Genomic DNA, 26865 nt, shown 5'->3' with positions numbered 1-26865 from the left:
GTCAGTATTGAAGGAATAATTGTGTAAGGTTTTTAATGATGCAATAGAAACCACAAATCTGGGCAAAATGCTGTCAAATTGGTTAGATATTGAGTTTTTCACATCATGGCTTCACTGAAATGTTGATCTTTTCTGATTTTTTTTTTCTGTGAGGTCACATACAGCATCGACAGTAAGCTCCATAAAGCGTAGAAATCCTTAGATCTGCAGCCTTTATCATTCACTGGCATTTCCTCTGCTGTACCTGCACTTTTTATCCCTTTCTGCTTGACATCTGTGGGAAGGCGCCATGGGCTGTTATTAATTGCCTGTGTGGTGTAATAAATCTTGCAGCCCCTCTGAGTATTCAACATTGTAGTGTCAGTGTACACAGCAGGGTCATTAGCCCAGCCCCAGGACAGATAAGGATGCAAAAAGCTGGGGAGGGGAGCTAGCTTTCCTGGGTTCTGTGCTGTCATTGGAGGATTATGGCGTTCTCTGAGACAGCAGAATCCCTCTACATCAATACAAGCAGCATCTTTATGCATCAGTCACGGTGAGATTAAAAAGCTAAAGTTTTGGAATGACCACTCATCTTGAGAGCTTAATGAGTGTGTGGTTTCACTGCGTATCGTTTCAATGTGAGGTCAGAGGATCAATAAATGGATGGTTTGGTTTACCTTCTTTGGCCTCAGCTCCACTTCTGTGATCCTTGAAGGGTCCACCATGGGCCGGGGCCTGCGGAGGTTCTCTATCAGGCTTTGCCATTGCGTGGGCAGGCCGACAAAGCAGCCCCGTTTGGCATCGAATGACGTGTGGACACGGTGCTCAAAGTTCTTGGGCGCTGATATCTCAGGCCTCTTCTTTTTCTTCTTGCGAAACATCCTCAAGTCCAAGAGGGCGACAGCTTGCCTGCTTCAGAAAGTCCCTGTGGAAGAAGATTTTTAACAACATCAACCAACATTAGGTTCAGGAGAAAATGTAACCATTGCATTTGAATACAAGCTGAACCAGTGAGTCAAATGCAGCTATACCACTGTTCTTTGCTGACTACTCTAGTACCAGTTGTATCAAAATGAAATGTGACAACAGATGATCTTTCCACAAGGGAGCAAATCTACAAATGGCTCATCTAAAAAGCTGCTCCATGTCTGGGATGTTTACGTCCCATGCTGTCTTGCTGGCTGTCATGAGCGTGTGCCTCTGAGAATGGCTGCAAGGAGAACGGATGCATTTGTAAGTACATGTGTAATGAAGGATATCTGGTCAATTAAGGCTTATTCATTCTGTGTGCCATTTAACTGATGAGCATGCAGCCGTGCTGGACAGCACCCGCAGGCTTTCAGTGAATTGGGAGAAGAAGAAATATACAAACACAAACACATGCTTGTGCACAAAAAACAAATACACATAAAGAAAAACACATTATGGATGGCTTTCCCTCATAAACCCTTTACAACCTTTGACATCCTGTCCTAATTAGCAGCATATTTGCCCTTGATTGCAGGGAGAGTAACCATTTAATCCTAGGATGGATGATTTTGAGTTTGGCAGATTATTAACTCAACCTAACTGCGTGTTAAGCTTTTTTTTTTCATCCAAGTGCAGAGAAATAATTAAATACATTACATACATCTCATTTCCTCAGCTGCATAGCTGCATGGAGCGATAATCACTCAAATTAATGTATCATGATTAGAATTAATGCTGTTTCATGTAGCTTGCAGTATGGAGGATGTTCTGGCTAGTCATGCTTGCAGCACGCCTCTAGGGATGGCAGTGCTGGTTTGTTGGTCAATACTCTTTCATGACAGGAGAGGAGAGGACAAGTGATGTAATAAGCTGTATTGGATAACATGAACTAAAGCGTTGCTGCCATGCATATTTCATGCTAGAGGTCTGATACATCATGCACGACAAAGCACTTAGAGTCCATGAAACACTGGAGAATTACACACATCTGCGGCTTCTGCAAAGTCATGCATTGTGCAAATGTTTGAGCAGAGTTAAATGGACTTGAGCTAGTGCAGCTCCGTTCTAGCTGTTATGTCTTTGTTGGAGGGATGGTCATTTGTTTGTTTGTGGCTCAACACTTTGGTCCAGAAAGTATTATTATCAGCAGTTAAAGCTCTCAATGTTTTTGAGGATAGATGTTTTACCCTTTTATTGATTTTGTAAATCAATCATGGTCAATCAAATTTGGCTTTTTTGTTGACAAAAAGAATTCCAAAAAATCATCTCTAACGTCGTCTTTAACAGTCCCTCAGTTTGAGAGGACGGCCTGACCTAGGCAGATTTACAAATGTGCTATATTCCTTCAATTTCTTGATGATGGATTTGACTGAACCCCTGGGGATGTTCAGTGTCTTAGAATTTTTTTTATCTAATCCCTGAGTTTTGCTTTACAATAACCTTTTCTCTGATTTGCTTGGAGTGTTTGTTTGTCTACATGGGGTAATGGTGGCCAGGAATACTGATTAACCAGTGGCCTAAGTCACTGATTAACTACAAGAAAAAGCTGAGCCGAGATATGCTAACTACAATCACTTAAGACGCATTCACTGCATTCAGGTGATCCCCATTTCACTGATTGTAAGTCTAGCATCAACTAGCTGAACCTCTGACAAATTAGGTCTGTCACTTTAAAGGGGGTGAATATTTATTTACTGCTGCTATAGCATCATCCATGCTAAACTTTTCGCAGGCCATTTACAGGCTTGCAGTCACTTCCACTAAACCACACCTGTAGCAGCTGCCTACATCAAATGATGCTAATTGGTCCAGCCATTCCTTGACCAAGTACAAGTGTGTCATCTTAAAGATGGATGTGTCTAATGACAGACATGGAACTGTACATGCACATCTTACTTCATGAGTCTGATGCTAACACATAATAAAAATTCCCATTAATGGGCTAACAGAATTAGCACTGACATTGCAACACATCAACATGAAGTAACTTGGGCAATTCTTAAAAGCAACATTGCACATATAAAGCGACATACAATATACATTCATATGTTTTCCAAAGACATGAAATCAGAAATTGGGTTGGTATCGTATGGGATGGCAGATCTGGTTCAACTTTAGCGATCCTTTGAACTGAACTTCAAAAGAGCTGGCTATAGGATATTCTCTAACTGTAGATGGTGAGATATTCCATAAGATTCCACCTCTGACAGACAGAACTGTCTGGCCAAATGTGGTGTGTCTATGTGGTATTTCACAGTTGCCTATAGAAAGGTGGTTCCCAACAATTTTCCATTTTTCCTTGGAGCCCCACCTACTTGTATCAAAAAGAAGCTGATCCCCTCCAGACCCACATGAAAAAATGTTAACATATTGTTGCCAAAAATCAACATCAATTTAATTGTGTCACTGATAAAACCCGAAGAAGATGTCTTGCCAAAAGACCAATGTTAAATCTGTTTATTAAGTATTTTATCATGATTTTTACATATGCTAAAATCTAGTTTTGACAACCTCAGAGCAGACCAAGCTTCGCGCCCCATAACCATATTACAAACAACAGACAATGCAACATTTCATAAATAAAACAGAGTAAAAGGTCAGAGGTCTAATGCAGGATTCAATGATGTCTAGACCTGTTTTAGAAGTAGTTAGACAAATGGTGGCTCTCTTTGGCTTCGTTTGCTTTAGCTAAAGCTAACATAGCTATGCTGGTTATGTAATTACACTACTGTATAAACCAATGTAGCTAGCAATGTGAGTTTTAGCAAGTGTAGCTAAAGCTATCTTAGCAATGTAGCTACTGAGATACATAGCTTACATAGCTGCTTTGTGAGCTTGGCTTTAGCTACATTAGCTATGTAGCTACATTAGTCATGTAGCTCCTATATCTACATATGCAGCAAACGTAGCTATGTCCTCTCATAGAAGACAAGCTTTTTTCTTGTAAGCAGAATGTTAACTTCGCTTTATTAAATTTTTTGAAACAGGCCAGCAGGTAAGGTTTTATCTTTTTTACTTAATCCGTACCCTAACCTTAGATTAATCTGATGTTATTTCAAAAGTTTTAGCATTTATTTCCTTTCTGAGATATACAGCGTCTTAGATGTACAGTCTGTCAGAGTGACTGTCAGAGATGTACAGTCTGTAGCCAGACCCCTCTCTGGATTTCAGTCAAAAAACTAAACTGTTACAGTCAACATGTTAGCTATCCCTGCTTAACATGATCAAGCTAGCTAGCATTATTATATCGAAGTCAGCAGATGACAAACTGGAAAATGTTAGCATGCTATTGTGCTACACTTATAAATACCATGATGAACAAACTGATTCCTTCAGTGATAATGTTAGCATAATAGAAGGAAACAAAACTTAGCATGCTAATGTGTTACACTTATAAATACCATGGTGAACATACTGAATCTTTCACATGTAAGTGAATATGTTAGCATAATAAAAGGAAACAAAAGTTAGCATGCTAACGTGTATGAGCACATGGCTAACATGCCTCCTTTCCATGAACATCCTAACATCACGGCAAGAGTGTTTACATGTTTATTTGAAGATTGTGCTTCAAGGAATTTGAAGAGGTTGCATGCCTTGGCTCAACTTTTTCCTTGTTTAATTCAGCAAAATGTAAAGCTTCAATTCTGTGATACAAATGGCCAATCCAGAAGTCTGTAAGATGCCCCCAAGCCATCAGGTGCAATCTCCCATCATGCACTGTAAAATGGTGGGAGTTGAGTAAATTAGTTTTGTAGTCATTCGCAGCCCAGCAGGCCATCACACCGTCAGCCTCTCCTCCCTCCACCTCCGCCCTCGGAGCAGCACGCCTCTAATCGGCCTCCACAACGCTTGTTGTGAGCTGTATCGGTGACTACCACACATCCCTCATCTTGCTGCATCACAGGAGGGTGAAAGGAGGTCGGGTCTAACGGTCGCATTTGTTAAACTTGTCTAAATTTGGAAGCGTAGGGTAAGGATGGAGGTGTTAGGGACTCGTCACCCTCCAGAGATAGTTCAATCACACGGCTAATATGCTAAGTGTATCACTCTGCGCTCTCCCTATGTACATAATGTGATGCTGGGAAGGACTTTAATTCCATCTGACAGGGACATTATGGTGTGAGGGCTCTCAGGAGGTGTGGAGAGAGGACCTGGAACCATGATTACAATCAGATCTGGATGTATAAGAGAGAAAGGGACCCAGTTTTTTTTTTACTTTGGACACAAAAAGGCTTTTAAGCCCAAATTTAAGCTGCTTTTAAAATAAAGGACACCTGAGAAAACAAGCTGCAAAACACAAGATAGTGATCTCTGTTTTTTCCCTTTTTTCCACTGCACGGAAGGCTATCTGCTTAGATAGCTGTTCAGGGTGCAGATGTTGGCATTGCCTGAACAAATATTTACACATAGCGTTCATGTATCCTTTTACAAGCAGATCAATCAATATTTACTCATGATTCAAACTGCTGCAGTCCTTCACTGCCAGAAACAATGGGGTGATACCAGCACAAGTAGGATGGGACTTTATCAAGCTTCATCAGTTCAAAGAAACAGTGATAAAGGGAACATATCACAGCATTCATTATTCATCCTCGAGCCGTTTCCCCCTGAAGACTCTGGAAATACAAACTCACCACTGTGGAAAGTAGAAACACACTTTGTTCATTCAAGCCTGGGCAAAATACATTAAAAAGTTGATGCAATTATCAATTAACAAGCTTTAATCACATGCCTTATATTGACCTCTCTAAGTCCCCCAAGCTTTTGACTGTCCTGAGAACAATATTCTATTGATACATAAGCCAGCTGTGTCATGTGTACGTATATGCACGGATCTGATAATCATGCTTTCTGGTCACAGCCCTTTTAAACTGCAGGGACTTGACCCTATGCCTCAGTGGCTTGTCTTCAATCTATCAAAGTGCTGAGGCAAAACTAAGCTAGCTGCTGTCAGGGATATGAAGAGCCAAAGAGGATGAGGTCACTCCAAAACTGTGCTACATTAGGAATTTTCATTTCTACAACTGTGTGCAAAAGCAAAAATTAAAAATGCCTGACTAGGAAATGCAATTGAGAATCAAAATCTCACTGAATGAAAATTACATCCTGCTTGTGAAGTCTGACTAAACACAAGCCTTTAAAAATAGATGACAGAGCATGCAAATTGTGTCAAATATGCAAAAAGAAATTTTCTCTGCAGAATCACTACCTAATTACAGCACACATCCCTGTTACAGGCACAAATGGAGATCTGATCACAGCCTCACTCAACCACTTGGACAGAACTTCTGGGCCTCTCCTGCAATGCACAAGTACAACCATGCAATCCATATGTTTCCCAAAGACATGACAGAAGAGAGGTAAGGGCATGCTTACATTCCTCTCATGTTCAAACCCCGATCAGGAGTCGTGGATGAGTGGGAGGGGATCTAGAGATAAGAGAGATATTGGATTTGCTCGATGTTAGCGCTTCCAGCTCTGTTGAATGATTTTTTTTTTTCTACTTGCCCTGATTTCTGCTTCTATCTTTTTTGTTGGCATGCAAGCAGGAATGTAGAGTGTGCAGGTGACTGTGCTCGCAGGATTAGTGGTGGTGTTCAGTCCTTCACTGATCTAATTTTAGGACACACAACATGCCCTGCCCCCGCACCAGACGTGTGTTTATTTTGTACAGGATTAATGTCAAAAAGTGAGGTGAGGGTGGGAGACGATGGAGATGAGGTAATCCTCTTTTTGTGTTTGTCAATGGATGTATAAGCGTAATCCAGCTAACCTGAATTACAGTGAGCTACATGTATTTCAGACTGGCAAAGATAACATCAAGGTCTTAACTGCTGCTTTTGGACTGTGCAGTGGAGTGTGGGGGGCTTAAAGATTGCTCTTCTATCAGCTTCATTATGATGACCGTTCTGCCCTTTGAGTGTAATGAGACTGCCTCTAAACGGGGGAGCAGGGGGGTCTTGGTTGGTCATCTCTTTCTTTATCAAACACACACATGCTCATACACACACCATCTGAGGGCATAAAAAACTGGTACACAGGCGCCGGACGTGACCGGACAGTACAATAGCAGTGTTTATGATTTAAGTTGATGTCTGCTTTCTCTTTGAAGTCACCTCTGCAGACACAAGGGGGTTTGTCAATAGGAGACAACAAGTGATGTAATACGCTGCATTCAATGACATGGAATAACACATTGCTGCCATGCATATTTCATGCTAGTGGTCTGATACATCATGCACGACAAAGCTCCTGAAATAAAGGGAACATTGGAGAATGGCACACAGCTGCCTCTGTGGAGTCAGAAATTGTGCAAATGTGGAAATGACTGAGCACAGTTTGCCTTCAGTGTCTCGCTAGCAACTAAGGATGCAATATCTACTCGTCCAAAATGAACTATCCCAAAACTACAAATCTGAATGCCAAGGAAGTTCCACATGTCATTCATGATGACAAAAGGGTGTATTGCACTGACTTTGCTAATGACTAAACAGTTCGTCTTTGATAATGGAGATTGCTTTTTTAAATATGCTGGATCAAAATCACTAAAATAAGCATATTTCTGCTTTGCATGCCCATGTTTCACACCATCCATCATTTGTTTACATGCTTACGTGCTAAACTAAAATAGTTATCATTATTACCATGGTGTTGTAGTACTCGAGAATGGTCTTGGTCTTGAGACTGGTCTCAAGACCACAATTTGAAAGTCTTGGTCTTGTCTTGAACTCAAGAGTATTTTTACTCGGTCTTTTCTCAGTCTCAGACTGGCCAGACTCGGGATATTCCATGAAGATCGGTCGAGACCATCACTGATCTGTCAAATTTACTAAAAAGAAAACTAAAATTAAAGAGAGAAAGCTCTTTAACTGTTCAACCTTGTCAGGTTTTTTCTTTTTAATTATTATTTGATTTTTATGGCCTTGGTCTTGTCTCGGTCTTGGCTTGTCTTGGTCTCGGTCTTGACTCAGTCTCGACCCCCAAAAGTCTTGGTCTTGGTGCACTCTGGTCTCAGGGAAGTCTTGGTCTCGGATAGTGTGGTCTTGGGTACAACACTAGTGCTTACCTGGCATTAACAGAGTAAAGACCGATATTTTTGAAAAGATGGATTTCTTTGTGGGTTGCAAAGCCACAGACCTACATAACCAAAGGACATACCCAAATGCCAACATGCAGTACTTGGTCACCTACTTTTATATGAGTAACAATAACTTAAAGTCTCCATATCTCTGTAGTTTAACATGTCTCAAGGGAAGGTGCCTGATATGAAGACATGGTGGGGCTTTCTGAGGAGCTTGGACTCAGTCAGTGGTCAAGGAGTCCTTCCTAGGATTCTTTTTTTTTTTTTTTAAGATTTATTTTTGGCCTTTTTGCCTTTATTTGATAGGACAGTGGATAGAGTCGGAAACAGGGGAGAGAGCGGGGAGAGACATGCAGGAAATAGTGCCACGGGCCGGATTTGAACCCGGGTCGCCTGCGTATATGGCATGCGCCTTAACCACTAGACTACCAGCGCGCCCCTAGGATTCTTTTTTAACTCTCAGACTCTATTTCCATGCTATTTTATTCACTCATGAACGGTTGTAGAGTATACATTCTCAGTACCCATGTTATTGAAATGATTAAACATATCCCGATTGCAATTATGAGAATGTTTCCATGCCTATATACTGATGCTAGTTTTCATGCTTATGTGCAAAACACAACGTAAAAACATGATAGGCATTATACCTTGCATTAGCATGTTAGCACTGACACTGTTAGTAAGCCCATGCCATGCCAATGACATCAAATCAGTTGATAAGCATGCGATCATGCTGATCTAAAATGGTAATAATGATAGTTAGCATCAAACCTGCTGTGCTATGCTACTGAAGTCAGTTATAGGGCCTATAAAAAGTATTCACCCCTTATGTTTTACCCTTTCATTTATTTCATAAATCAATCATGGTCAATATACTTTGTCTTTTTGCCCAAAAATTACACCTCTTTAATGTCAAAGTGAAAATAAATTTTAAGAATATGTGCTATAAAATAAGTGGCTGCAGAAATATTCACCCCCTTTAAAGTGACCTAATTCAACAGAGGTCCAGCCAATTGGTGCTAGAAGTCTCACAATTAGTGAAATGGGGAACACCTGAATGCAGTGAAGGTGTCTCAAGTTGTTGTAGTATAAACCTACCTGTGTCAGGAAGGTCCCGTCACTGATTAATCAGAACTCCTGGCTACCATTGCATCATGAAGACAAAAGAACACTCCAAGCAACTTAGAGAAAAGATTATTGAAAAGTACAAATCAAGTGGAAGAAAGTTCTTAAGTCTGATGAGATCAAAGTGGTGCTTTTTGGCCATCAGACAAGATACTATGTTTGGTGGACACAAAACACTGCACATCATCACAAACACACCATCCTCAGAATGTGGGTGGCAGCTTCATGCTGTGGAGATGCTTCTCGGCAGCCAACCCTGGAAGGCTTGTAAAGGTAGAGGGTAAAATGAATGCATAATAATATAGGAAATCCTGGGGGACAAGCTTATTCAGTCTGCAAGAGAACTATGGCCTGGGAAGAGATTTATTTTTCAGGAGGACAATGACCCAAAGCATACAGCAAAAGCTATGCAGATATGGTTTAAAGACAACAAGGTGAATGTTCTGGAGTGGCCGAGTCAAAGCCCAGACCTCAATCAAACAGAGAATTTGTTGTAAAAGCCAAACTATATTGACCATGATTGATATTTAAAGTCAATAAGAGGGTGAAATATCAAAGGGACGCCTGCTCAGCCTTAGCATGTAGCATTGTCATTGTAAGTATGGTACAAGGCTAACTTGTGCTCTTTTCATGCCAAGGTGCTAAACTAATATAGCTGATGTCATACACACAATATAGTCACTAGAAAAAGTATGTGAACCCTTTGAGATTTCTTGGATTTCTACATAAATTGGTCAACAAATGTATTCCGATCTTCATCTAATTCACAACAATAGACAAACACAGTCTGCTTAAACTAATACTGCACAAAAATTATATGTTTTTATGTTTTTATTGAACAAAACATGTAAACATTCACAGTGCAGGGTGGAAAAAGTATCTAAACCCCTAGGCTAATGACTGGTTGACCCTCCACTGGCAGCAATAACCTCAACCAAATGTTTCCTGTAGTTGCAGATCAGACCTGCACAACGGTCAGGAGGAATTTTGGACCATTCCTCTTTACAAAACTGTTTCAGTTCAGCAATATTATTCAGATGTCTGGTGTGCATCGCTCTCTTGAGGTCATGCCACAGCATCTCAATTGAGTTGAGGTCAGGACTCTGACTGGGCCACTCCAGAAGGTGTATTTTCTTCTGTTGAAGCCATTCTGTTGTTGATTTACTTCTATGCTTTGGGTCTTTGTCCTGTTGCATCACCCATCCTCTGTTGAGCTTCAGTTGGCAGACAGATGGTCTTAAGTTTTCCTGTAAAATGTCTTGATAAAATTGGGAATTAATTTTTCTGTCAATGACAGCAATCCATCCAGGCCCTGAGGCAGCAAAGCAGCCCCAAACCATGATGGCCCCTCCACCATATTTCACAGTTGGGATGAGGTTTTGATGTTGGTGTGCTGTGCCTTTATTTCTCCACACATAGTGCTGTGTCTTCCTTCCAAACAACTCAATTTTGGTTTCATCTATGGACAGAATATTTTGCCATTAGTGCTGTGGAACATCCAGGTGCTCTTTTGTAAACTTCAAATGTGCAGCAATGTGTTTTTTGGACAGCAGTGGCTTCCTCCGTGGTGTCCTCCCATGAACGCTATTCTCGTTTAATGTTTTACTTATTGTAGATTTGTCAACACAAATGTTAGCATGTGCCAGAAATTTCTGTAAGTCTTTAGCTGACACTCTAGGATTCTTCTTCACCTCATTGAGCATTCTGTGCTGTGCTCTTGCAGTCATCTTTACAAGGAGAGTAGCAACAGTGCTGAACCTTCTCCATTTGTAGACAATCTGTCTTTCCGTGGACACATGAACATCAAGGCTTTTAGAGATGCTTTTGTAACCCTTTCCAGCTTCATGCAAGTCAGCAGTTCTTGATCGTAGGTCTTCTGAGAACTCTTTTGTGCCAGGCATGGTTCACGTCAGGCAATGCTTCTTGAGAACAGCAAATTCAAAACTTGTGTGTGTTTTTTATAGGGCAGGACAACTTTAACCAACACATCTAATCTCATCACATCGATTGGACTCCAGGTTGGCTGACTCCTGGCTCCAAATAGCTCTTGGAGAAGTCATTAGCCTAGGGGTTCACATACTTTTTCCACCCTGCACTGTGAATATTTACATGTTTTGTTCAATAAAAACATGAAAACATATGATTTTTTGTGCAGTATTAGTTTAAGTAGACTGTGTTTGTCTATTGTTGTGAGTTAGATGAAGATCGGAGCACATCTGATGACCAATTTATGTAGAAATCCAAGAAATCTTAAAGGGTTCACATACTTTTTCTAGTGACTGTACCTGCAAAGAATTAGCATGAAAGGATTGTTTTTATGAGTGTGTTACCATGTTCATGGTCTGTTTATTATTTATTATAAACATTACTGAGGAACCAGCTTAACATCGCATTCTCTCAGTGAAGTGGATAATGTACTGTTAGCATGCTAGCAAGCTAGCTAACGTTAGCATCGGCTAGCTAGCTAATGTTGGCAACACCAGCAGATTTCAATCAAGAAAAGGGTAATTAAGTCCATTTTACTTTAAGTGAATAATGTTAGCATAAAATAGAAGTTACATAAATGTAAGAGAGAGTGAAATTTACCGTCCAGTTTTGATTATAAACACCTAACGTCTATTGATAACTTGCTGTTAAAAAGCAGAAGAAGAAAAGAGAGGCGGTTAGCTGTCGTCATTTACTGTTACTGCAAAAAGCAGTTCACAATTTGAGACAATATCAACCTACTGTGATTTTAAGTGCTCTATACCACATTAAAGTATACCATAATTCAGTGTGCTAACAGGAGTATGCAATTTGATACACACCAAGTTTAATTCTAGGGTTGTCAGCTTCTATGAAGATGTTTCATTCTAAGGACAACAGCAGATCCAAGGGCATGTGAAATCAATGTTATGGACTGTTTGAAGGACATAGTTTATAACATTTTTAGAACAAAGGAAATTCAAATACAAGAGGCTTCTAACTGTGATTAAAACTAGTCAAAAACATAATATTCAGTGGAACCACCAAATGATAAAAGTTTCTGAATTCAAATTTCATCTGGAACACTTGAATATTTAGCAGGGACGATGACCCACATTCACACAGAGAGTTCATTGATAGTGACATAGCTTGTGTCTCAAAACTTGATGCCATGCTTCATTTGTAAGCTTTCACTTAAACCTCTATATAAGGCAAGTCAGAAACAGTTTGAGGTCAGGGAGTAAAACTATTCAGGAAAGTAAACGCATCAAAAACCATGTCTGTCATTTTTTTTCCTGCGCTGAATGAGTAAGAAAAAGGGCCTCGGGTTTGAAAGTGTAGAGTAAAATAAGATGTCCATGCCTGACAACGGGGGCTGTCAGCTCTTCAAGGGCAGACATCTGCGCAGGAATGCACATCAGTCTTGTGTTAATATTGACAGGATGAAACGAGAAATGAGAGGTCAAGACAGGAGGGAGAAGGCGCTGGGGTTGGACACTTAGATGTAGTGACAGAAAAAAGGATGGAGATGAGAGAAAGGAAGAAAGTGAGAGAAAACAGAAATAAAATGCAGAACAGTTAGGCACAGATTTAAACCGTCAGTGCCCTGAATATTAATATTTCATACTTTTTCTTCATCTAATTTAGGGGCATACTGTTGTGGATAACAGCCCTTATTCCTGCTCTGAAGATGTAACCTCTTTTCTCCAGCGTCTTGGGAAGCTTTGTTTGCAGTAAACAAGCCTCAGCAAAGGGGATCTGAGGACATCCACCGAGCGCATACATCATCCTGTCACCTGACATATTGGCACTGATTCTCACAGATGAGAAAATGGATGAGAAATCGTGTTTATTTTGCCCTGCAGTGGGGACATAAATGCACAGTAAAAGCTATAGTCTCTATCTGCTCCTCCAAACACCTTAACATAATGAGATTGTAAAAGCAACACGGCTAGTGTCCTGGGGCTTTTATGGGTTCTACTGATGCTGACACATCACTAGAATAATACTTTCTTAACTCAGGAGGGATGCCTTCAAACTATATGTATACGAAGGGCAGGGAAATGCAGCACTGACCAACACTCTGCTTAATTAAAGATCTTCTTGGCTCTTACAAGTGCTTTGAACAATTTGACGCTCTGCTGATAGGAACGTATGATCAGTCTGGACCAATGATAAGAGCCCAACTCTTCTCTCTTGGGTCCAATTTATTGATGCGCCAGGCTTCAGAGCAAGCTTTATTGCACGTGCATGTGCTTATGAAAGCTTTGATTTATATTTTTTTCAGCCAAGGCCTCAGCATGTCTCTTTCAGGGACAAAGCACCAACCATTTTTAACCTCAGATTCCTCTATGGCATCAATCTGCACAGACTCAGCCGCCCTCCTCTGTCACCCAGCATGGGTGCTGTTCAAGCCCTGAGAGGGGAGTCATGTCACGCTGTCCCAATTTGGACTCAGAGGCTGTTTTAATCCTTACTGCTTGACGTTTCATGGCCAGAGGAGATGCTAAGCTAGTAATTTACACCGTCCCTTCCTTTGGCTGACATGAACATGACAAGAGCATTCCTAAAAACTATCACGGACACAGCATGGCACATGAAATTATGTAGCGCCTGCACCTGTGCGCATGTGCATGGTAGTGTTTCCTATCACTTCCTGTCCCGTCAGTGCACTGGTACATACACTGTAGAGTCTGTGCTGCCAGTTTGGGTTGCAACGTGAGTCTGTAAGAGCGTGAAAGCAAAAAAACGGCCTCCAAAATATAGAAGACGCCTCCTCACTGAGGCAGACCTCCAGCTGTGCGTGTGTGCACGGATGTGTGTTCAGGCACCAAAAAAGACCTTCTCTGTCACCTCCTCTACCCTCTCCCTTCTCCTCCATGAATATCAATGAGCAACTTGAGACACAAACACATGGTAGTTGAAGGAGTGTAGAGCCTCAATTACATCATCAGCAGACTTATGAAATGCACCATCAAGACACTGGTACACCAGGTGAACTCTTAATGAAGTGGACTCAAACAAACACTTCTTCAGATTGATCCTCACCAGGGATTTGGCATCTAATAACTAGACTTAACCTGCCTCTTTTCAGCATCTTCAGAACGCAGATCAAACATCACATCCAGAGTTTATGCAAGCTCCAGTACAACCGGTTTCTACATTTACAGATCAAAGTGAATGTTAAGAAAATATGCCATATCAGTCTCCCATCCCGTGTCTATTTTCCCACAGCATCCACTAACTCAAATGTCTATATACAGTAGCAGCTTGTATACTCTGTCTCTGTTAGGACCACAAAGATCACCTGAGAACCCACACCTACATGCACAGCGTTAAAAACAGAACGCTTCCAGGAGCACAGACTGTATTTTTAAAGCAGGATCCACATCTAGAAGGACATTTAAAGATATTTTTGTCAGAGGTTGAAGAGAGAAGCGAAGGAGACAGTAATGGGGATTTTTGAGGAGGAGGGGTGAGAGGAAGGTGAAGGTTTTTTGGGATGCAGCCTATTGAATACATCCAGCATCCCCTTCTTGTCTTCCCCTTTTCTCCCTTCATCAGCACCTAAGCTGCACTGCATTCTCCTCACAGCCTCTCCACCTCCTCCTTCTTCATCATCTCGCTCCACCACGGCTGATGCCTACCGACGGCACACACTAGCCTGCTCTTTATCAATGACGTTAAGCCTCTTATCCTTTTTATTCCCCCTCTCTCTCTTTCCCCCACTCAGCTCGGTGTGTGGAGAGGAGATGGGGCTCTGGAGGGATAAATCATTGTTAGTAGAGGGAGGGGAGAGAGAAAAAAAATCAGTCATCCCCCTTACCTTTGCTGTCTGGTGGAGAGGAGAGCCTCTCTCCTCCTGGAAGGCTTGGAAGCCAGAGTGCGCACACTCTCACACTCACATACACTATTATACAAAAGCTTACTCACATTCACACATGCACTCACACATGGACATACACGCTCTCTCCCTCTGTCATGCACACAACGATGAGGAGGAAGAAGAAGAGGAGGAGGAGGGCTGGCTTCTCTTCTCAAGCGAGCACACACTGCAGGCTGCCGCTTGCCTGGGAAAGCCTGATGCGTTCCTCCCTCCAGGCAGGAGCACACATTCCCATCTCAAAGGCTCTTTGTTGGGGCTGATTCATCCCCGGCTCGGTGGCTGAGTGCTGGTCGGTGTAGCTCTGCCTGCTCCTGGGGACACAGGGTGACCGCACAAAGAAAGGGACAAAGCCATGAAGAGGAAAGGCAGCATCCAGGAGGAGAGAGTATCACGGCCCCATACAGCTCCTTCCATCCCCCCTCTCTCCCTCTCCTGCTTGCTCTCTCTCACACACGCTCTCCCTCCCACCTCCCTTTTCCTCTCTCTCTCTCTTTATCACTTCCCTCCTTCTCTGCCTCCTCCCACTCCCTCATTGGACTGTAAGAGAACTGATAGCAGCATGTGCATGTGTCTTTTTTTTTTTAAGCTGGTTTCCGGTGACTGTAAGGAGAGCAGAGGCTCCTCCACACCTCATCACCTGGGATACCTTTCACCCACCTCCCTGCCCTCCCTCTTGTCTCCTTTGCACGTAATGTGGGTGACACGAGGGCGCTGTGCTCACCCAGTGTGCGGCTGTTCAGTCAAATGCATTATCCATGCAATGACAGAGTCAGGGATGGCAGATGGCAGGAAGGGTTGTTGGATTTGTTGTGTAAAAAATGGTTAAATTTCTCTCCATTGTGAACCAGCTGTCTTTGTGCATGTAGACACTTTAACACTGTCCCAGTCTTACATGCTCATTATTTGACTAGAATGTTCCCCTCTCTTTTCACCACAATCATTTCCTGAATAATTCATACAGCTGCTAAGAACAGACACAAAGCAGGAAAATGTATTAGGGTCAAATCGTGCAGAAATGGCTTGCACAGAGAGCGAGATTTGGGGCATACATGTGTACTTGTCTTAGAAGAGACACATGCAAACATCTGCAGGAATACAGGCTCAGATAATGATGTCTCCTTACGGATCAAATAAAATCATCTAAGAAAGGCTCTAGCAAACCAATCTGCATAACAATAATAGTTTGAGCTGTAAGAGGTTACACAGACACAACCCCCTCTTAGTCTTACTTGTCAGCTTTATTGTCACAGATTTACTTGTTTGGTAATACAGCACCTACAAGAAGTATTCACCCCCTTAGATGTTTTACCCTTTTATTGATTTTATAAATCAATCATGGTCAATATGCTTTGGCATTTTTAACAAAAAAAAAACAAAAAAAAACCCTCTCTAATGGCAAAGTGAAAACAAATTTCTACAAATTAATGTCAATTAGATAAAAATATGTAATGTAAAATAAGTGACAGCATAAATATTCACCCTCTTCAAGTCTGTATCTAGTAGATGCACATTGACTGCAATCACAGCACTTCTCCCAAGCTGTGGTTCTCAAAATTGCCCTCCAGTTTTTCCCTATATTTTGCCACATCCATTTTACCCTCTACTTTTTTCTTTTTTTTAAAGATTTATTTTTGGGCATTTTTATGCCTTTATTAGATAGAGGAGGACAGTGGATAGAGTCGGAAACAGGATCAAGGGTGGGGGAGAGACATGCGGTAAAGGGCCTCAGGCCGGATTCGAACCCGGGCTGTCCACGTACACGGGGAGCGCCTTTACCCTCCACTTTTACAAGGCCTTCGAGGGCTGGCTGCTGAGAAGCATCCCCACAACATGATGCTGCCACCACCATGTATTACAGTCGGGATGGTGTCATTGTGGTGATGTGCAGTGTTTGGTGTCTTGTCTGATGGCCTGAAAGCCCCATTTTGTTCTAATAAGACCAAAGAACTTTCTTGGTCTTCTTTGTCCATTGTCTTGTGGTGAGCAAAGCTGCAAAATGTAATTGAAGCTATGGCATTAATGATAAAATAGTGTGGGAAAAACTTGTTTTTATGATCTTTTCTTATATTTTGTTATGTGATAAGTAAATTATGTTGTGTCATGTCACTTTACTAACAAAATATCCAGATTTTTTTTTACCATGTAGCTGTATAGTCACTACAATAGTGACAAGATTTATGTTCACCAGGGACTAAAAGGGTTTATTCTAATGTATTTGTCAGCTCTGCTTGACTTAATGACCAAACTAAAGAGGGCTTACTGTGACACAGAGAAGTCTTAAAGCAGGGGTTTATTAAAATGAAAGCCCAGGGGCCGCATAAGTGATACCGCCTTAATTGTTTGCATTTCAATTCACTCTATTGTTTAGGATGAATCTGTAAGGATTAGATCCGGGGTTATCTGGGTTCAGCCTATACGGTGAGAGTAAATGTAATTTCTTGTGAAAAGCCATTGACATTTACTGGTGACCTGTAAATCCATTTTAATTCTGATAGAAGGAGGTAACACTGCCACAGAAGGTTAAGATAAAGCCCACATTATTCTCCTGTATGGAAACTGATTCCCGTCGAGATTAAGAAGAAAATCCTGACAACCTAATCGTGCTAAAATCAAAAAGTTAAACATCAGAAAAATTCAATAAATATCCCAACCATCATATTTTGCGCAATAATCACACTTCAACAACACTAATTATAGATAATGATATAATACTGTAGCTGTGGTAATATCTTAGGCTACAAATTTTGAACAAAGCCTGAAAGATATCACTAGTTATTTGGGATGCACCATTTTGGATTTTATTTATTTATTTATTTATTTATTTTAGATTTATTTTGGGCATTTTGTTCCTTTATTTTTGATAGAGGAGGACAGTGGATAGAGTTGGAAACAGGGACGAGAGCAGGGGAGAGACATGCAGGAAAAGGGCCTCAGGCCAGATTTGAACCCGGGCCGTCAGCGCACATGGGGCGTGCCCCAAACCACTAGGCCACCTGCGCCCCACCATATTGGATTTTTGCCAATATCCAATATACTGATAAATCAAATTCATTTAAACTGTCATAGATATCAATACCAATGTATGAATGTAGTTCAGACCTAAAACTTTAGTCCTCATTTTAAAGTTTAAAGAGGAACAAACTTTACAATTACAATTACTTTTAAACAAACTTTAGTCCTTTGAACACGCTTTAAAATTTGAGTAATGTGGATGACCAAAGAAAAATATTTTTAGCTAGCGTAGGTCTGTTGGTCCTGCCTTAAACTTCACCATCTTATTAATACATACAACCAATATTTAGAACACATATAGGCCGATATTTACAGTCAAGAAATTGGTTGTAAATATCAGCAGTAATTTTCATATCTGCCAATATTGATAATTAATTTATGATGACAATATCTGCTGATACCGATATAATGTCAATAGTATCATGCATCACTAGCAATTAAGTTACTTAAAGAGGCTTTTGAAACCACATTAACAGCGCTTTCTCAAAACGGAGCTTCACATAAGTTCAAGCAGGGAGATAGTTTCTTACCCCTTCATTGGGTGCACGTCGATCATATCACTCCCTCCTTTCATTCCCTTTCTCCTCCTGTTCTGGTGATCAGCTGATTATGAGCGTTCACTCTCTAATGAACTCGGCTTAACAGATTCTGTCACATCCTTGTTTGACCAATCATGCACCTGTCATATTTTAAATCTACCATTCTCTCTTTCACAGTCAGCCTGTCGTTTCAGTGCGGACACTGCAACCCTCCTCCACCCCAGCTACCTCCATTCAACTTTATCAGCATCTAGTTGTGCATAGCTTGTATCCTTCTTAAAAGTATAATGGGCCAGTATTTTTTTTAAAAAAGCTTGTGGCAGATTAATGTTTGGTCTATCCTTACAAATAATACAACAAAGAGATTGGCATAGACATGCCCTCTTTGTGAAGAGGCTTAAAATAACTTTGGCTATTAAGTACCACTTATACAAAGATTATTTCTTTGATAACTTTCTGAGTAAAAATGAGTTAAAATTCATAATTTTGATATTTGATTTAACAAAAACTGAGGCATTTATTTTTTTAATTTATAGTCCAAAAGGAGGCCAAAATTTTGTGGATGTCAATTTAGATTTGAGAGTTAGTTGGTAAACTCTTTGAGCAAATAAACAAAGTTTCCTGGCTACTGACTTGTTTTTGTTTCTTTCCTGGAGAAAACACTCAGTAGTTTTCTCTTCCATCTTTAGGTATGACTAGTCTTTGGTCAGGTACGTGACAGTCTAGAAGGAAACTTTTTGTGAACTGGTGCATGTAAACACAAACTGTACAAATAGGTTAAGAGCTGCGACTGGCCCACACAGACCCCGAGTGTTCTTGTCCATCAAAGTAAGAGCGCTGGACAAAAGCTCTTCTCTAAGGGCCTGTCTAAAGCACATTAAGGAAAAAGGTAGCCTGCGTGTACATCTGTCTGCTGCAGAAAGAGAGTGCTATAGATTTTCTGTCTGAGGCGAAATCATCCTCACTGGCTGTTTGCTTCAATGGGATGAGCTTTTAATAAGTCCTGCCAAAAAGCTAGCTGTAGAGGATACATTATGATGTGGTCATACTATGTTATTATAATGGGAGTGCATCATATTGCTGATCATTTATCATTGAATTTTACAGCTCTGTGCTAAGCCGCCATTTAAAGGAGACAGTTTGAGAACTCACCAGTTATGATGATCTTTGCTGGCAGTGTCATATTTCCAGTGTGAGATTAAAGCCTGTTCCCCCAGAGCTGTGTGTGCATGTAGAGCAGCAACTCTCTGTCTGTGCCATAGTACAGCAGGAAAGTGACTGACCTCCTGGGGATAACTGAGTCCTGTTCTGCCCACAACTGCAAAGGCTGGATTTCACTTGCTAATGAGCCATCCACCTATCTTCAAACCATGCATCAAAGTCTGCCCTGCGAGCTGCCTGCGTGTGAAGTACATCTCATCGTCACAGTAGATTAGGTTTACTCCCACTGCTTTAGTCAGTGGGCTTCTGGGTAATCTTGCCTGGACAATGATTAACACTGGGTCAGCTGAGATTGCATGTATTGAAATGGTACCTGTAGTTGTGGGATTCCTAAGAAAAGAACAAGGATGCTCACATGAATACTTATCAGAATAGTTAACTAGTAATGTGTTTATCATTAGGCATTTGTGACTATTTTAACGTTTTAGTTGTTCATTCCTGGACGTCTAATACATTGCTAACCCTCATATAACACCCAGCAGACAATGCATCATTACAGCCTACCTCTAACTATTGAAAAACAAACCAAAACAATTCTACATGTCATTAGCAAACATCTTAACAAGTTTATTGAACATCAATGAAAAAAGGCCTTGAGGGACATTACACTCAGAGTGCAACATAAAAACCAATCAAATCTCCACACTAAAGCCTTCTTTCAGATGTTGTTTTAAAAAAAAACATGCTAAAAAAAGTCAGCACACTAAAAACTAGTTTAAGAACAATGCAATAAAGTAAATGGATGAATGGATTCAAGGCTGATTAGGTTAATATGCCAGTAGTATTTCTGCACCAAAGCACTGCGGTGTGTAGTAGATCAAGTGAAGTATTTACATTGAGTTTACATAACATGCATGCAGTGGTAGTTTAAGTAGGGATGCACGATATTTGATTTTTGGCAACATCCAATATGCTGATAGTTACAGATTATTTAGTAGATGCCAAAATCAATACAGATATTTAAATGTAGTTCAGACCTAAAACTTTAGTCCTTAAAACACACTTTAAAGTGTAAGACTTCAGCTGATGTAGGTCTCTTGGTCCAGCCTTTAATTCCACTAACCTTGTCCTTGTCCATACAGCCAATATTTACAGCTGATACAGGCAGATCTTTAAAACCAAAATATTTGTAGTAAATACTGGCAGAAATTATCATATCTGCCATCACTGATAATTCACTTTTAAATCTGTATAGAAATTTAGGCCTTACAATTGCCAGTTTGTGATGCTACACATTGTATTGAAATACACAGTTTTTCCATTAATTTGTACACCAGCTGCATTTCACTGAATTCATCACTCTAAAATAATGTGAATCGAGCTCAAAGGGTTTCTAACAAATGTACCTGTTTTGTCTTTTCACCTTTCTAAGAACTTATTATCCACAAACAAAATATATACATGATACAACACACAACATAAAGCAGCAGTAACATGATACTTACTGGCTAAGTAAAAGTCCTTCAAAAACATTTGCTGAGCTGCCTCCTTAGCATACATTGCCACTGCCATTATCTTGGCTGTTTTCACCTCTGGTTTCATGAGATTCTTGTAGCGTCTTTTTGAAGTATCGCTCTGCACGTAGTTCCTCAAAGCAGAACTCTGTGGCGCCACTGAGCAGCAGCTCTTTACAGTACATGCTCTGCTCTTGTAGTTTCCCTGATTCTGCTTCCTTCTGTTGCTGATGGTGCTCTTGTAGTCTCTTTAGAGGAGTCTCCTCTCTGGAAGGCTTACGAGACGATAACACTGTGTTCACTGCCGGGTTTATCTTACATGGAGTCCTGAACAAGTTTGAGAGGAGAGATGCCGAAGTAATCAATTAGATAGCAAATAAAAATGTCGAACAGGCATAAAAACACAACTTTTTGACTTATTGATAAATAGTCCTTCAATTTAATTTCAAAAGAAAAGCCTATTAATTTTTTTCAGTAAGTTATATCAAAATTTTAGTTGGTCTTGTCCTGTTAACCTATGTAGTATTTCTGAACAAACATCATACCTCCTCTACCCTGTAACTCTTAGTGAAACTTCTATATAAAATGTGAAGCAAAATAAATAGTTCTTGCTCTGCATGCTATGTTGTTGGAATCTTATCCATTAGCTGTGATGTCAGGCATTTATGTAGCTCTGTTGAAAAATATAACCTCCTTACCAAATTTCAATCTGTTCATGTATGCAAGTGTTCTACAATAAAAGAAGTGGATTAAAGCTGGAAAGAATTGCATTCTTGAAGTCACTCACATGGTTGGAGGCTGGTCTGACTCTTCTACAAATGGTTGGAAGGTGGGTTTGGGAGGTGGTGGAGCCATAACAGGTCGTCCAAATTTGGACTTCTGTGGTATCTATGGTACACACACATTAGGTTAACAAAACTTTGTTACATTCGAAACATTAAATCAACAAAACCATAACACCAGCTGGACTAGTACCTTGACATCACACCACTTCTCTGGCCTCTGCTCATTCTCCTTCGCTCTAGAAGAGGGAGGAGCCATCCAAGACTCCAACCTAGGTTCTGAAGGGCCAGCACTCTGAGCCTTGTTCTCATCAAAGATCACCAACCGACTGTTTGAAACATTACCGAAGACAGGGGTGCCATGTGACTGCAGGCCTCCAGATGTACCTGTTCATTAAACCATTTTAGAAAATTAAAATAAGGCAAATTTTCTGTTACAGTACTGTGAAAAAATTATTTTCCCCTCACTGATTTCTTTTTTTTTTTTTTTTGGTTATATTTTTCACATTTAAATATTTCAGATCATCCAAACCTTCTTGGCCCTATGTGAAAAAGTATTAGTCCCCTAAACCTAATAACTGGTTGTGCCACTCTTGGCAGCAACAAGCGTTTGCAATGACTGGCAATGAGTATTCTACGTTGTTGTGGAGGAAGAACTTTTCTTTGCAGAATTGTTTAAATTCAGCCACATTGGAGGGTTTTCCAGCATGAACAGCCTGTTTGTGGTCAGGCCAGATCATCTCAAATGTATTTAAGTCCAGAATTTGACTAGGCCACTCCAAAACCTTCATTTTCTTTTTTTAAGCCATTCAGAGGTGAACTTCCTGGTGTCTTCCGGATCATTGTCCTGCTGCAGAACCCCAGTGCACTTGAGCTTGTGGTCACAAACTGATGGCCAGTCATTCTCCTTCAGAATTTTCTGGCTGAGAGCAGAAAACATGGTTCCATCAATCATGGCAAGTAGCCCCAGACCATCACACTACCACCACCATGCATGATTGCTGGTATGATGTTCCTTTTATGAAATGTTGTGTTGGTTTTAAAAGTTTAACTTTCATTTTTTCATTATTGTCACAAAACATTTCATCATTGGTCAGCAGTGGTTTTTGCCCTGGAATACTCCCACGGATGCCATTTTTGCCCAGCGTCTTTCTTATTGTCGAGTCATGAACACTGACCTTAACTGGGTCAAGTGAGGCCTGCAGGTCTTTAGTTATTGTTCTGGGTTCTTTTGTGACCTCATGGATGAGTCGCTGATGCGCTCTTGGAGTCATTCATCATTTAACAAGGGGGCGATTACTTTTTCACATGAGACAGCATAGGTTTGGACGGCTTTTTTCTCTTAACAAATTAATTATCATTCAAAGGGTACATTTTGTAATTACTCTGGTTATGTTTAATGTTAAAAAATGTTTTATAATCTGAAAAATTTAAGTGTAACGAACACGCCAAAAAAAAAAGAAACAAAAAAGAAGGGGGAAGTGAATTTTCACAGCACTGTATGTAAACAAGATTCAAATGCATTCAATCTGTAGTTATATTGGGTGTTTTTTTCTGGTGATTACTTTTGATTGCAGAGCCAGCTCTGTTGATGGGGGCAATGGCCTTTTTCTTCCCTCTGTGTTTGAGGTCAGCAAGAGAAACCCTCTCAGGCTGTTTAGGCTCATCATCACTGTCATCCTCCTCCACGTTCATCATCACTTGTCGGGACACTCGTGCCTGCAAAGCCCTGTCGACAATGATACAGAAATTACTGAATATGTATGTGCTGTGCATTTCAAAAAATATCTCAAACTTTTCTGGATGAATTTATACTTGTGAAACTGCAGGAGCTTCTCATGTGGCTCAGCACACTTCTTGAATCCCTCCTGGAAGACCAAGTCTGCTTTGCGGCAGTTCCCCTGATTCTCATATTCCTCAGACCAAGCAATGTAAAGAGAAGCCTGTGTGACTCCTATCCCTTGCGCTTGCATGTACCTGAAAACGTCCAGAGGCTCAGGGCAGTTCTCTGCCTGATGACACACAGGATGATATATAGAAGAGTTATTACTGCTTCGGTACTGCATCAAAGCAGAAAAATATATTTAGAGTTTTGAAAGCTACACGTACAAATTTAATCCAGATGTCAACATAGCGTGGGTCATTGTGATACTTCTTTTCCTCTGTGAATCTGGTCACAACTCGTTCCAACAATGTGGCCAGGTTGCTCTCCTTTCCTCCCTGAGGGAAAGTCTGCTCAGTCCACTTGATGTATCTGTAAAAGTCAAAAAACATTTCAGGATTAAAAATGAAACCTCTAAGTTTTTAAAGCAGCTGCTTTTACCCGTTTAAACATCTGACTTACCGATCCCAAACATCAAGTAGATCATCGCCATCATACATTCGCAGCTCAGACTCAAAGGCCCTAGAGAAACAAAAGTCAATAAATCTCCAATATGACATGAAAATGGTTACTACAGAAGTTCCAGTCCATGTTTTAAAGAGCATGCATACTGTCTCTGTTGGTTGATGGCTGAGCTGAGTCCATCCTGCTGTTGACTGAGGGCCTGGTGCAAGGCTGATATGGCTCTGCCCCGCCGCAGTGGCTGGATGTTTTCTTTGCTAAGCTCCCATTCCACATCTCCTCCCTCTGCCATTGTAGGGATATAATAAACCTGATACCTAGGGAAAAAAGAAACACAAAGATTATTTATTTACTTATTAATTAAATAGTTCTTGCTTCTGTCTAGACGTATAACCCCTTCAACGGATATTCATACTAATGGCTTATTTCCACACTTGATTGTAGATTATTTTTTAAGCAGATTATCAAGATGTTTTTTTCCAAGTTGTCTTGCTTTAGAACTGTTTTATTTTTACTATGAATAGATTGTAAAGGGGTCATCTTTGGATTTTGGTTCTGGTCAAATTTTGGTACGGCATTAACAATAAATAAAGCAAGCATCACAATGGACAATTGTTTTCTCAAACTTGAAGAAGTGGTAGAATAGTAACAGTTTTTTCTAACATAGGAAATAACTTTTGAATTTATTTGTGATATACTCTGCATATATCAGCAGATAGCTTATAAAGCTGATTTATGGTTTGGCATGAAAATTTCGGCCAATATTTACAACTTAAAGACTGTTACATTATTTGATAGAGAGTAAGAATACTTTGGGGAGTTTAAAGCAGAATCACCAGACCCGTCTCATCCGATATTTTTCTTTTTTCCATCTTCAACACTTAAGTATTAATGTGTTTCCTAAGGTCTGAAGTTTTAAGTGTAAACTAGAGCTAGTTGAATTTTTGGATTGAGGAGAATGTGCTGTGTTATAATAAACACTCATATGAAAGTATAATCTTCAGAAAGGGGGGCACATTTTTGGAGCTCATTATCTGTCAGTAGGTTGTTACAATGCTGTTTGTAGATGAAGCTTGGTTTTACTTAATAGGGGTGTAAATAAATCTCGTGGCACAAGATCCCTAGGTGTTTGATTATATCCCTGCCGGAGGATGAGAAACAGTTTAGGCTAACTAAATTGATGCAGCTTTTTAAATTTCAGTCTTTTTGAAAATATAAAGACAGTTCAGGTTTATTAAACTGCTTCTTTATCTCTATTTTAATTGGAACTGAGCAATAGCTAGTGAAGGAATAAGGATATGACACACATGCATGAATATTTGATATGAAGAGCTGTTAAATGCATGTATGAGTCATGACAAGACAATTACATAAGCAGTAATATTTAGTACATAAGGATTAATAGTTGAATCTTTTAAAATGGACATGAAGTCGTTGCATTTTATGCACTTGATTTAAAGAAAAAAAATGTATATATTCTGTTGTCAAGCTTCAAATACAGTAGTTTAAAATCTTGTCTCAATCTAACCTTGTGCGCGGTCTCATCACACCCCTCCCTGTTCCTTTAAAAATATATCTTATAAATAAATGTATGTGTATTCAAATTGTCATTCCAAAGAAATTACTTGCAGTTTTTTTGTCAATAATTGTTTGAAAAAGAGTCCAAATGCAATCAAATGCATCAGTCTTGTTTTACACCAGCTTCAAATAGTAAAAAAAAAAAAAAAAAGTCACAACTGTCATCTGAGTTCTAGTATTGGAGATGCTTTATCTCTGCACATAAGCAGTAATATCCTGTTACAGAATGTGTGCAGCATGTTTACAGCATCTCTTAACTATACATGTAATTGTAATGAAAACTAATTTAAATGTGAGCAGTTTTAAAAATGCCACATTCGTTTCATAGTCAATATTATCATCATTTAGGTGTGAAATTGCTGCTTGTGGTAAAATTCAGTATCCTACATCAAGGGATTTTACAGGGGTCAGAACATTACCATGGGGACGATAACCCGTCAGTTCTTATGGAAGAATACCGAAACTCTGTGCATGCATGAATTAAAAAAAAAAACTTGGAACTTAAAAATACCAAAGTAAATGACTGGTTACAAACTTAACCTAAATAACTTAATTCGCCGTGGTAAGGGACTTTTTTCCTTTCCAACGTTGAAGAATAAATGACGTGGTGGCCCTACCCCACTAGCTAGCTAGCATTAGCATGACAGCTCATGCCGTTGAGAGCTTTTCTGAGCAGTTCCTCGGTCACACATAAATATAAAAATGATGAGCGACAAATAACAGTTGTCATACCAATTATAAGCGTCCTTTGTTTCGTTTTCGGGATATTTCAGCCCCAACGTTGTTGTCTTGTAGTAACAGATGTACAGTTACGCGGACGGTTGTGTGTTTTGAACAGGGACCGCGAGAGGATTTAGAGAAAACTGATTGGTGGAACCACAAACCGGATATCGTAGAAGGGCGTCAACTATTATCTTCCGG

At 40.2% G+C, this 26865-nt stretch overlaps 2 protein-coding genes across 3 annotated transcripts in view; both read right to left on the bottom strand.

The window, feature by feature from the left end:
- Positions 1 to 19878, bottom strand: part of LOC121526432 (serine/threonine-protein kinase PAK 6) — a 35250-nt gene extending 15372 nt beyond the window's left edge. The window contains exons 1-3 of one of the 2 annotated variants that reach the window (XM_041813016.1): positions 19718 to 19878; positions 14955 to 15325; positions 660 to 907 (exon numbers count right to left, since the gene is read on the bottom strand). In XM_041813016.1, coding sequence (XP_041668950.1) covers positions 660 to 863 — 204 coding nt within the window. In that variant the 5' untranslated portion in view covers positions 864 to 907; positions 14955 to 15325; positions 19718 to 19878. Of the gene's footprint in view, positions 1 to 659; positions 908 to 14954; positions 15355 to 19717 lie in introns of those variants that run through there. The other variant, XM_041813017.1, reaches the window with a different exon arrangement.
- Positions 19879 to 20335: 457 nt separating this feature from the next.
- Positions 20336 to 26790, bottom strand: bub1bb (BUB1 mitotic checkpoint serine/threonine kinase Bb). Its single transcript, XM_041812948.1, has 9 exons — positions 26677 to 26790; positions 24516 to 24683; positions 24367 to 24426; positions 24132 to 24276; positions 23838 to 24034; positions 23588 to 23751; positions 22216 to 22409; positions 22028 to 22128; positions 20336 to 21567 (listed from the first exon to the last, which is right to left on the bottom strand). The coding sequence occupies exons 2-9, from the start codon at positions 24656 to 24658 to the stop codon at positions 21276 to 21278; spliced, it is 1296 nt and encodes a 431-aa protein (XP_041668882.1). The 5' UTR covers positions 24659 to 24683; positions 26677 to 26790; the 3' UTR covers positions 20336 to 21275.
- Positions 26791 to 26865: the final 75 nt, after the last annotated feature.

This window comes from Cheilinus undulatus, linkage group 18, assembly GCF_018320785.1.
Source record: "Cheilinus undulatus linkage group 18, ASM1832078v1, whole genome shotgun sequence".
Classification (NCBI taxonomy): Eukaryota; Metazoa; Chordata; class Actinopteri; order Labriformes; family Labridae; genus Cheilinus; species Cheilinus undulatus.
The sequence above is the reverse complement of the archived record's forward strand: the minus strand, read 5'-3'. Positions and strand labels throughout refer to the sequence as shown.